The 12,672-nt window shown below is 43.6% G+C and overlaps 1 protein-coding gene across 2 annotated transcripts in view; it reads right to left on the bottom strand.

The window, feature by feature from the left end:
- PTPRT (protein tyrosine phosphatase receptor type T) overlaps positions 1 to 12,672 on the bottom strand; it is a 734,376-nt gene that overhangs the window by 442,409 nt on the left and 279,295 nt on the right. For both annotated transcript variants that reach the window (XM_073309805.1, XM_073309804.1), the window contains exon 3: positions 8,134 to 8,405. In XM_073309805.1, coding sequence (XP_073165906.1) covers positions 8,134 to 8,405 — 272 coding nt within the window. The remainder of the gene's footprint in view (positions 1 to 8,133; positions 8,406 to 12,672) is intronic.

Genomic DNA, 12,672 nt, shown 5'->3' with positions numbered 1-12,672 from the left:
CAATCTGAGGCCCACTCTGGGAAGTCAGTAGAAGTGGAAGGTGTACCTGTTATAGATCCTAGCAAGTGGCCCCTCGTGACTACTCACTAGGACTGATGTGAGGGGAATCCAGCCCTCTGTGGTCTGGATTCCAAGGGGTGTTTTAAGCCCCTGGATCCTGAACAGAGTCCAGCCACTTCCCCAATCTCCGGGTCCCTAGACATTCTCTCAGGGCACAGATCTGCTGTCTAGAAGCCCACCCTGAGAACTGGAACCTGTTGTCCAGCTGCCTAGCTCACCTGGGAACAGAAGTGACCTCTCAGACTCCCCCATACTTAAAACACACCCTCTCCCAGAACTCCACCCCAAAGCTGTGAAACTTCTGGATTATGTGGGTATGCAGCAGTTGTGAAGCAGTCAACACTCTTACTCCTTGTACAGAGTCTAACAAATTTTCTCTTTTATACTTCATCCTGTAAAGCACAAGAGCACAGATCATACACGACAACAAGACTCTTAAACCACATGGTCCCTCACTAGCTTACCCTTCCCTTGTAAGCCCTTGGGGGACCATCTGGGTCCAGGAAGGCAGATAGACAGAGCATCCCATGCCTTATTCAGGCTGTTCCATTCTGACTGGCCTCTCTCCCTCATGGATTCCATCACCAGCTTGCAGGACCTTGCTCTCTCCTGCCCCATGCTTCCTCTTCCTGTCTGGCTTCCCTGGTCCTGTGTGTTTCTCTATTTAAACCCTTCCTGGTCACTGGGCCTCTTTTGTCCTGGCAAGTTTCCCTGCTCCCTTCTGAGGGATCAACTGGACTGGATTTCCAAGGCTTCAGGTCACCCAGTGTTCCCAGGTGTTTGCATCTGATAAGGGTCACTGAGTCCTAAGCACCCACATTGTCTCTGTCTGATATCTACCTGCTATGGGACCCGTCTGCAATGGTAGAGCCACCAACACAGAGGCATTCATGATACAGCATTTTTTTCCAAAATATAATATCACTATTTCAACCAGAATTCATAAATTGTAAGAGTCCCAGTTAAGACACAGGACACAGTTAACACCTTGTCTTTCAGATGCCCCATAGCTGGGGAATTCAGGAGTTTCTCAGGAGCCAGATCCCCATGTAACCACAAGCCCTGCATGGATTGTTTTGGAGGAAGAAATTGATTTGGCTTACATACAATTCCTGTGCAAGCAAAACAGCTGTAAAATCACAGCAATGTTAACTGGGGTTTCCAGTAGCTGGATTGCAAGAAGAGTCTTCTATACAGGGTAGTTTCTACCCTTCCTGAATCAAACCAACAGAGATGGAGAATGAAATATTGTTCTAAAAATATGATATGTAGTATCTCTACACATGCTGTATGTTAATTTTTTTTAAAAAAATCTATCCTCATGGAGGAGAGAATGTATTCAGAAGAGCTGTTTAAGAGTACCATACCGTATGGCAGTGAACATGCCCAAACATTTGGGGCTGCACACACAAAGACATCAAGTCACACAGCAGAGCAAAATGGTCTTTTGCTGTAACTCGGAGAATGCTCCTGCAATATTGTTCTCAGTTTTGGGCACCTCCTTATCAGACAAGGATAGACAGCCTAGAAGCTCAGAGAAAAGCTCAAGAAAAGAAAAACAAGCCAATGCAATGTTTTAGGAAGAAGAACTGAATATGTGCAATTTGTGTAATAAAAAGCTAAAGGATGGGGGTGGGCAGAACAGAACTGCTTGCAAATATTTGGATGGTGTAAACAACAAAGGTAAGGAGAAATTTAGCATGGTATGACTGGAATAAAGATAAAGGAAAGTGCAGGCTGAATATCAGTGGCCGTTCAGCTGGCTCTCTGCACAGAGCTAAATTTCACCCACAGAGAACATTTTTATTGATAGAAAGATAAACTGCCCCATTTGGTCAATACTTGGTCTCTTTGCACTGGCAACACCCAAGATAGTCAATGAAAGCAAATAGTCAATGGGCTTTCTGTAATCAAATAGGGTTGGTTTGTTTTGCATCTGGGCTTCCAAAACTTTATTTCCTCTCAAGTTTGCCTATCTCCCTTTTTTTATGGAAGAAAACACTAAGATTGTACTACTCCTAGTATACCATGAACACACAAAAATTAGACCTTTTGAAATAAAAGTCCTGAAAAGACAGATTCAGCAAAAGCATTAGAAATTGTATGAAATATAAGAACAAAGGGGGCAAAGGATTTAAGATAAGGAAAGGTCAAGCACTGAATAAAGTCAGGAATGGAATTTAAATACATAGGAGAGTAGTTAAGGAACACATTACCCAAGGTACAGCAGCAACAGGATAAATTGGTAACACCAGTTACTGAAGAGTTAGGCAAATACCTGAGAGAGAAAACCACATGTTGGGGTTACGCATGCAGCTTTGAAAAAGGAAAGGGTTCTTGATGAGCCACCTACTTGCATTCTAGTGCTATGGTGTCATGTAAACCCACAATATGGGACCTCTTGCTTAAGCTCTTTAAAATGAGCACGTTGTTCAAGAAACATATTGCAGTGATCAGGAAGATGACTTGAGAAATTACTGCTGCAGCTCCTTTCAAACTTAGGTTGCAAACTGTAACCTTAATATTGTTTTAATTTTTGAATACATGAGGAAGGAAGGTTCATTTGGAAAATAGTCTGCTCAAAAAGCACCTTAAACCATGTTATCAGCTTCCCTACCTTCCACACAAGGAAATTTCTTCAGAGCCCAGACAGCTCACCTTCAAGAGAACTCTTCTGAGAAGGGTTAGGCATTGCCCTTCGCTATCAGTAGCTGGCAAAAGCAAATGCTAGACCACAGAAGCTTCTGTTCACTACTGTTGACTAGCCAGTGTGTAATGTCCTTTATGGCATACTGGACTGACACTGGACTGAGACAGATGGCTCAGGGCAACCACTGCTTACTGAGTTAGTAGATGAGAATCAGCCCCACACATTCTGTCCTCAGCCCCATGTTTTCCACCCCTCTCAATGATCTGAATCTGCAGAACAATAGTAGGCAAGCCTGCTTCAGAAGATGTCTCCCTTTCTGCCTGCCTGCCATCGTGAACTCTTCATGCTCTAATTTCTTCCATCAATCCAAGCTCAAAGAACTTCCTTCTCCCTTTGCATTACACCAACCTAGACCCCAGCACCATGACAGCAGACCAGATTTTATGGGAGGCAGAGAATTGGGGCCCAGGGGGCCTGGAGGAATCTGAGATGCATGGTAATTTAAAGGCCCAATTCTATATGTGACACTTTTATTTCTTAGTCCAATGGGATTCCTTACTCATTCTAAAAGTTGCAGATTTTGGCCCTTAACAGTATTTTGTATTTTAACAAACCTCTCAAAGCTCAACATAGAAACAGACAAAATGCAAAGCTTTACACTTTTGGAACCTTCTTAAATGCCTTTGAGGATAGTAAAATCCAAGCCATTTCGTGTTTCTTTCCCAATAAACAACCCTTACATGTCACTGCTACTTTATACAAACAGTGCCTGTGTTAGCAAAGTAGCCTGGTTCATCTGTTGTACAACAACTGCTTTCTTAAGGCACAGATCAATAATGTTCTTTGCTGTACATATCACTAGCTTTTACTGGCAGACTCCAGTACTGCACTCGGTGCATTCTGGAGCTTAGCCCATCTTTATGGCACACAATAATTCAGTGATTACACGTATAAACTCTCTCCCAGTCCTTTTATGGCTTTTCCTCACTATGCTAAACACCTATTCAGGCTGTGAATCCAAGTGTGACAAAATCTGGGGTAGCCATTATAAATCTCCACCATCCTCATATATATATGTCTCAACAGAATGCCTTTATAACTGGATAACTCGTGTAAATCTTGTGCAGGATTGCCAGCACTGAAAATGTGACCTCAGGAAATTGGCTTGGTTACCAGTATTCAGATAGCCAGACTCTCTATAGCTTTGAGTAGTAGCTGAAGCTTCCTGGGAGGGTCAGGCACAAGGCAGATGTTTTTGGAAATTTATTTCTTAATGGTGGGATTTTGAAAAGCACCTAGAGGAGTTAAATGCCTAATTCCCAGCCTACTAACACAACACTGTTCCTGCTGATGACTCCAGAGGCGCATCTGTGCATCAAGAGCATCCTCCATATTTTGTCTGACATAAATTCCGTGTTTTGATGTGGAGACAAATTTTCCTGGTTGTCCGTTGCTTTTGAAACACTATCTTAAGAGTTCATTGTGAAACACTGGACATGCTTTCAAGCCTCAGTGAATCAATCTGAATTTCCTGGGCATGCACTACTAGATTAAAACTGACAGTAGGGTGGAAAGGCTTTTAAAACAAGGAATATTTCTAAGGCTCAGGATCAAGATGTGCCACTTCTTGACAACTGGGAGATGAGGAACCCACCAGGCAGCTAGGTACCCAGATTACAGCCATCTTTGAGCTCAGTCTGCCCATAGCCTCAGGTATTGCATGAGGTCACCAACAAGAGTGAATGGGGACAAAGTTTCTCGCTTCCTCCTTTTAAGTAAACAAATTTCCCTCAGTCTATTCTCCATTGTCTTGGTTGAATGTAGCAAGACCTGGGATGACCATTGGTTTATAGGCCATCAGATAGAGACAGTTTGTACAGTTAGAGACTGGTGAATCTGTGAGGTTTAACAGCCACCCTGAGAAGACTGGAAGTTTGAGCGGAGTGGGAATGACTGGAAGGACCAACCACAAAAAAAATAAATAAATAAAAAGGACAAGAACCAAAGTGCTTTCTGGCTGGAAGGGAAGAAGCCACCATGGCTCAGATTTAAAAAACAACCTCACATCCAATTACTAAAAGCAAGGGGGAAAAGAAAGTACCATCTGCTGTTGTCAGTCCACTCAGCTGTGGAATGTTATCTGCCTTTTGCATAATCTCATCTACAGTAATTCCTACCCATTTGTACATCTGATCAGCAATTTATGTACCTCTCCTACAATGTATAGGTGGGCAGTTCCTTGCCATTCCTTTTTGTCTCTGATAGAACAGTAAAAGTATCCTGCATGAAAAGAAAGTGCTGATTTAAGACCAAGAACGTGCATAGAAAGGAGTTTGGAACAGGCCACATGATGGTGCAGTAAACAGGTGGCTGCAAAATTAATGTAGTAAAATATAATTGAAACCTTCCACTATAATGAGTTTCTCCTGGAAAAGTCAGCAAGAGCCCAAAGCGTGGCTTGCACATTCCTAATAAAGTTTCACTTCACTTAGCCCATAAAATGGCATATTAGTGCTTCTGTGTAAATAAAATTGCAGTGGTCCCTTTGCACAGCACAGCTAGTCCCTGATCTCACAAAGCCAGCTGACTCCCAAATCCCCACCAGACAGCACTGCAGCTGCTCTCTACATCTGCCTCCCTTCTTTGGGCGAACAGTTTCTTTAGGCTAAATAGTCCTGAACCACCGACCTCCCTTCTTCCTCTAGGAAACCATTCCAGAGGAGGAGAGTGCTACCTGCACTTGAGTATACAGAATTTATCTGCTGCTTACAAATAGAGCTGTTGGTGTGAAAACCGGCTTAGCTAACTGAAGCCCAGTCTCTGTTTGGGGAAGACTAATAATGAGACAGCAACTATGAAATTCCAGCCACATCTGGACTTGATCAGCATTTCTAACATCTTTCACCCAGGCAACTCTCTGATGCCACTGAAAAACCCCTGATTAACAACTGATGATGTCTTGCCGGCAGCAAACAAAAAATCATGGCGGACTGCATTAAATCTCCCAGGAGCCCTGGATACACTCAGGTGTTGGCAACAAGACAGTAGCTTCTGGTGGGGATGCTTTTGAATGAGTGCACAGCCCTATATGAAAGGGCCATAGCCCAGATTAGACTACTGTCATGTGCTCCTACTTGACTGAAATTGATGCAGGAACTTGCGCAGCAGCAGAATGAGACTGTCCACTTGCTCCTTGTGCTAGGAGTGCCCACTGTTATGTCCACACTGTCCACAATCTGCATGGAATACTGGAAGGTCAAAGCATGTAGTTTCAGTTCAGGATTGGTATATAAAGCACCTCACAGTCTAAGGTTTACGAAACTTGTCTATTCTTCTCTAACTCTAATTCCCTGCCCATTTGAGGCTGACTTCTGGGAAGGGTCTGTTCTTACTCTTTTCAGAAACCAGGACTGGGATAGGATGCAATGGGTTTGCTGCTCTTAGTCCTGTTTCCAGCGGACATATCACAGTTCTGTGTCCATACCACAGAAATCACCATCATCGGCACTCACTGGAATTCAGATGGGCTAACTTCCATTCAGCATGCCCTCCAATCTGAAAGGGGCCTGGGTTTTTAAACTAGCAGGACTATCAATCTTGGTGGGAGCTGGCACAGTTCCAGCAGATGTAGTTCTGACCTACCTCCTGCTCTTGGGGACAGGAAGAAGAGCTTGAGACACCAGAGAGGAAGTTACTCTAAGACTCAGGGAAGGAGTCAGCTAGGCAGCAGAGGCAAAACTGTGCCACAAGCAGCCCTTACTCTAAACGTATTCCACTTTATTTAGCAAGTTTACAAGATGGCAAAAATTGATCCAAAGATGCCCTATTAGATGCCAGGCTGCTGGTGTTAAGTTCAACTCAGAAACTCCAAGAGGGGAAGGGAGGATTCAGGAGAAAAAGGAAACAGACAAAGAGCCCACTCAGATTCGGAATCTGGGCCAAGCTTTCAAAAACAGCAACCGCCCAAATGCAAAGGTGAGTGAACAAATGTCAAGCACTCTTGCTCATGCAATCAGCTGGGGTGCATGCGCAAACTGGGTTAAGTATGTGCAGATAGTTAAATGTCTAGTTAAATTTGCATATATATTTATCCAATTTTATGCAGAGCCATGGTAAATGCAGGTGGAAGGATTTACACATCCTTATTCTCAGAACACATCAGTGCTGACCAATAACTGGCTCAATAAAGCCCTCCCTCCAGGAGCTGAAAGCCTTCCAGAAGCAAGTGTGTTGAAATTCATGGAGGATAGGTCCATCAATAGCTATTAGCTAAGATGGGCAGGGATGGTGTCTCTAGCCTCTGTTTGCCAGAAGCTGGGAATGAGCAACAGGGAATGGATCACTTGATGATGATCTGTTCTGTTCATTCCCTCTGGAGCACCTGGCACTGGCCACTGTCAGCAGGCAGGATACTGGGCTAGATGGACCTTTGGTCTGACCCAGTAGGACCATTCTTATGTTCTTAAGAAAGCAGCATGCTTCAAGATGCCTGGAGGCTCCCACCATACAGAATCACCATACACAAGTCCAGTTCTAAAACTAAGACTCTTTACTTGTATAAACATCACTCGTAAGAGGATATCAAAGCATGTCAGCCATCAGCAAAGGAAGCCTCACAGCACTAATTGGGTAGGTAAACGTTTACCCCATTTTACAGATGGGGAAACTGAGGCAGGGAGGTTGCCCCGAAGAGATTCACAAAGAGACCAAGGAGCAGAGGCAGGACCAGAAACCAGGAATCCTGCTGCTCAGTCAGACAGCTAGAATAAACTGCTTCTTGTCAGCAGGTCCATCAATCCCTCCCCTCATGTCTGCATGCAATGTTGCAGAGTTTCTTCTCCTCTAGTGCCCCCTTTAGGCCATCTGCCTTTACATGCCAGTCAGCTCTCTGGCTGAAATGTGGTTATTTCAGCTCCCTTTCCAAGGTGTCAAAATGTCCAGGTGTAGTCCCAAAGACACAGTAACTATCCTCTGGCTCCTGTGATCATCCCCTTGCCTTTCTCCAGCTCTGCTACTGAGTATTGTTCTGCCCAGCTCAAGTCTTCCTGAGGCCTCTAGCATCTTACCCCTTCATGGGAGCGAGCAAGACAGTCAGCCAGCAGCTTGACTCTCAACCTATTTGTAAGGTCCAGCTGCCTGTTATTACCTGATCCTTCCCTAGTCCCACCTCCCCTGGCTGACAAGGAACTACCTCATTACTACCACCCAGGTGAAGTGAATGACTAACTGGAACTTTAACCCTTTCTTGCCTGTGATGGGGTATGAGCTCATGACATATTGTAACAATTGCTCCAATATTGTACAGGGAAAAAAACGTAAGTATTGTTATTTCAGAACTAACATTCATGACCTCCTTGGCTAACAGTAGCCCAGCCCCAAACTCAGAGCAAATCTTTGGCGGAGGAAATATTACAAACGCATACCTGATAAAAGTGTGGCCAGAATGTACTGATGGCAAGCTCAGCCTTCACCCAACCTTCAGTAACAATCCCTGACACATTCCAGATGGGGTTACCCTGTGGTCCACCATTAACCTTCACGTAGACATTCAACGAGCCAGGGCTGGAGCGGTCTCTGCTAGACAGGTAGTAATGAAAGTCGATGCAGTGAGTGTCATTTTCCTTCAAGGTGGGCAACAGCAAGTGAGCCTTCTGCCCAGATGCCCGTCCAGAGCTATTCACCATCATGAAGGAACCTAGAGAGAAAGAAGGGAAAAGGGGAAGGGAAGAGAAGAGAAGAGGGGGTTTGATTTTGGTTTTTCAGAGCAATTGTATCAGAAAAGTAAATGATTCTACCTGATCTGCAGCAGTCAGATAACAAAGAATTTTCATTTCACGGAGCTGAAGCCTCCTATTGTATGGATATAAAACTTACCAGGTAGAGATGCAAGCAGATGTTGGGCCTGCTAACACTAAAGTATTATAAGAGTTCTAGTTTTGAATTTTCTTCTGTCAATCTCATTTTATATAATGGGGCAGGAAAATATTCCTTCTGATTTAAAATTAACATTCATCTTTTTGGTCCAGGTTTCATATATAGGGACTTACCAAATTCATGGCCAAGAAAAACTCATCATGGACGGGGAAATATGGACTCCCCCAAGAAATCTGGGCAGGTCACGGTATTGCCAGCCTTACTTCTGTGCTGTCTTCAGAGCTGGAGAGCGGCCGCTGCAGGCTGGGCACCCAGCTCTGAAAGCAGCGTCATAGAATCATAGAATCATAGAATATCAGGGTTGGAAGGGACCCCTGAAGGTCATCTAGTCCAACCCCCTGCTCGAAGCAGGACCAATTCCCAGTTAAATCATCCCAGCCAGGGCTTTGTCAAGCCTGACCTTAAAAACCTCTAAGGAAGGAGATTCTACCACCTCCCTAGGTAACGCATTCCAGTGTTTCACCACCCTCTTAGTGAAAAAGTTTTTCCTAATATCCAATCTAAACCTCCCCCACTGCAACTTGAGACCATTACTCCTCGTTCTGTCATCTGCTACCATTGAGAACAGTCTAGAGCCATCCTCTTTGGAATCCCCTTTCAGGTAGTTGAAAGCAGCTATCAAATCCCCCCTCATTCTTCTCTTCTGCAGGCTAAACAATCCCAGTTCCCTCAGCCTCTCCTCATAAGTCATGTGTTCTAGACCCCTAATCATTTTTGTTGCCCTTCGCTGGACCCTCTCCAATTTATCCACATCCTTCTTGTAGTGTGGGGCCCAAAACTGGACACAGTACTCCAGATGAGGCCTCACCAATGTCGAATAGAGGGGAACGATCACGTCCCTCGATCTGCTCGCTATGCCCCTACTTATACATCCCAAAATGCCATTGGCCTTCTTGGCAACAAGGGCACACTGCTGACTCATATCCAGCTTCTCGCCCACTGTCACCCCTAGGTCACCACCAGCAGCAGAGAAGAAGTAAGGGTAGCAATACTGCAAGCCTCCTACAACAGCCCTGAGAACCCCCCACAACCTCCTTTTGGGTCGGGACCCCCACTGCTACATAACTGTGAAATTTCAGATTTAAATATTTGAAACTGTGAAATTTAAGATTTTTTAAATCCTATGAACATGAAATGGACCATGAATTTGGTAATGCCATATTCATGTAGTAACCAGTCCTCCACAATGTGTGTACACCCTTGCATACCTGGCTCCCCCTATGGCATACCCAACAGAAAAGGATGCAGTGGGTGAGGCCCCCAGTTGCTATAAGTCAGCGTAGCACCATTGCAGAGCTGTGCCAGCTTACATCAGCACAAGATCCAACCCAACATCTCTGCATAGTAAACCTCCGAACACTGTCCTGCATTAACAGCACCCCTAGTTGCCAAAGTCCAGAAGAATTAAACGCATGAGTGTCACAGTGACATGCCAGCTAGAAACAATGCAACAAGGACAGTTAAACCACTGGTAGGAAGAACTGGACACAAGTGGCATTCAGAGTGAAAACACTGGAGTGGGAGGTGGTATAAGATTAGAAGGGATTCATGAGTTTGTTTACCCTGGAGCTTACCTTATATAAACCACAGCAGTGGGTGTTGAGGAACACACAGCTTGCTACACCAAGCATTTTATTTTGAGACATGGTTTTAAACTTGTCTCTTCACAGACGCATCAAGGTGACAAAACACATTAGCAATGAGAAAGCCATTAACGGAGTTATTTGGTTTGATTCTATTCAAAGAATTGGCTTTTGGTGTGGGCACATTCAGGAAAACTGGGAAAAAAAGTATTGAGAGGAGGAGGAAAAATCTCTGTGTTTCAGCAGCCAGGCATGATCATTTTTAATCAAACGCAACCCTCTTGACATTCTCAGTTCCGATACTGCTGCCAAGTCATGCCACAAATGTGTTTCTCCGCTGGCCTCTTGCAGTTCACAGAAGATTGAGTTTGGAAAGGCTCACTTCAGTTCTAACCTATAGAAGTTCCCTTTTCCTTTCTAATCCACGCTGCAGCAGTGTGACAGACACCCAGAAGAGCCAGATAAACATTTTGATCAAGTCTGCTCAGTGAACAGCCATATGCTATAAATTTATATCAACGGACACCGGCAGCTTTCCCCCACGAAATCCTTTCCTCCCACCATGTTCATACTCAGTGTCTCTCTCTCTCTCTCAGTAAAGAATCAAGAGAGGCAAGGATGCAGAAGGCAGTAAGTCTTTTATACTAAAGGGGAAAAAACATCTCTTGGGACTTTATGAAATTCAACCACAATGTAAGTAAAGATGAGAAAACAATTGCACTGAGCAACAAGAAAAGTGACAGGCAGAGCCTTTCTGGGCCATTCTAACCTACATCTCAAGGTGGTAGAAATAGGCATGGATGTTACCCAAGAAACTTGAAATTCAAGCACCCTTGGACTTTCAGAAACCTTAGATCTGAATCCAAACTTTGCAGCTGATTCCTCTCTGTAATAGGAAGACCATGCCAAAGCACAGCACAAGGTCAAATGCTGGGATTTTAAAAAGCATTCATTGTTGATCCAGTTCTGCTCCCACCAAATATAATAGTAAACAGGCTGGATAGAAATCAATGATTTAAAAAAAAATTTCAAAAAATCAGATTTTTTTAATTTAAATCAGATTTTTTTGATAAAATGCTAAAGATAGTTTTAATTAAGATACATTGTAGCTCAGGCCAATAGAGGTTGCAGGAAGCGGCGCGGGCTGAGGGACATGCTGGCCGCCCTTCCCGCAGCCCCCATTGGCCTGGAGCTGCCAGTGGGACCGATCGGCCAAACCTGCGGATGCAGCCGGTAAACAAACCAGCCCGGCCCGCCAGGGGCTTTCCCTGAACAAGCGGCGCCCCTAGTTTGGGAACCACTGGTCTAGAAGATACCATCAGAGATGCTTAGTTTTGCTGTTCTCAAACTGTGGATTTGTGTCTCCAGAGATAACATGCTTGTTAACAGCAAAAAATGTTTTAAAAGAAAATAAATAAATAAATAATATAGAGAGGTGAGAAATAACAGACCTCAACCCTATTGTCCCTCTGCAAATTTGTGTACACAGAGTGAATCCCTTACCTCTCTCTAAAAGTGCGAAGTTTCAAAAAGTTCAAAGAATAGAAGATTGTTGGGGATGGAATAGATCTGAACAAGAAAAAGAAGTCTGGAGATAAATGTGAGACAGGAGGGACAGGCAGTAGAAACAAAAGTGAAACTGTTTGAGCAGCACATTCTGGAAGTCTTGAGGTCTTTCTGCGTGTAAGATTGATTTGAGATCTACCATACCATTCTCTCACTAGAAGGGAAAACCTATAATGGCAGGAAGCCGTAAAAGAGACCTATTTTGGGAATATTTTAATGAAGTTTCTCTACCTGTGGGTAAGAGAGGCATGCATGCAAAATGCAAACAGTGCAACAAAGAAATGCAAGGCCTGGTTGCCCAAATGAAACAACATCATGAGAAGGGTTCCTTCTCAGGAGGAAGCTGCGTTGAAGATGATCAAAGGAACATGTCTGAACATGCAGGATCTTCAGGATGGTAAACTTTTTTATTTCATACTTCTTTCTTAAGGGCTGCCCATCTTCCTTCTGGACTATTCTTGAATTCTCATATTTGAGCAAAAAACATAGTTGTTACTCTATGGTACTATCATTTTAGATGCAGTTGTGATAAAAAATAAATAGCTGCAATAGGCAGATCTTCCTTTTACAATTTCACATATAAAGTAGTACTGAGTGTCAGTGAATGCAATGAGTAATACTAAATGAACAGTATGGAAATAATAATTAAATAACTGCATTGACTTATTTTGTTTAGGAGAATCCATCTTCAACATACAGGATTCTGAAGACTTTCCACCTTCACGATCACCATTATTTTCTATAGTTTCAGAGTTACCTGCCAATTATAGTGTTTCAGTCACATCATGTATGTCACATAGCCACAGTAGCAAAAAGAAAAAAAAAATCTCCATCATTCAGAAACAACCATAGATAAGTTTGTGATAAGAACCATCAGAT

Source organism: Lepidochelys kempii, chromosome 13 (genome assembly GCF_965140265.1).
Source record: "Lepidochelys kempii isolate rLepKem1 chromosome 13, rLepKem1.hap2, whole genome shotgun sequence".
Taxonomy (NCBI): domain Eukaryota; kingdom Metazoa; phylum Chordata; order Testudines; family Cheloniidae; genus Lepidochelys; species Lepidochelys kempii.
This window is presented reverse-complemented; position numbering and strand designations above follow the sequence as displayed.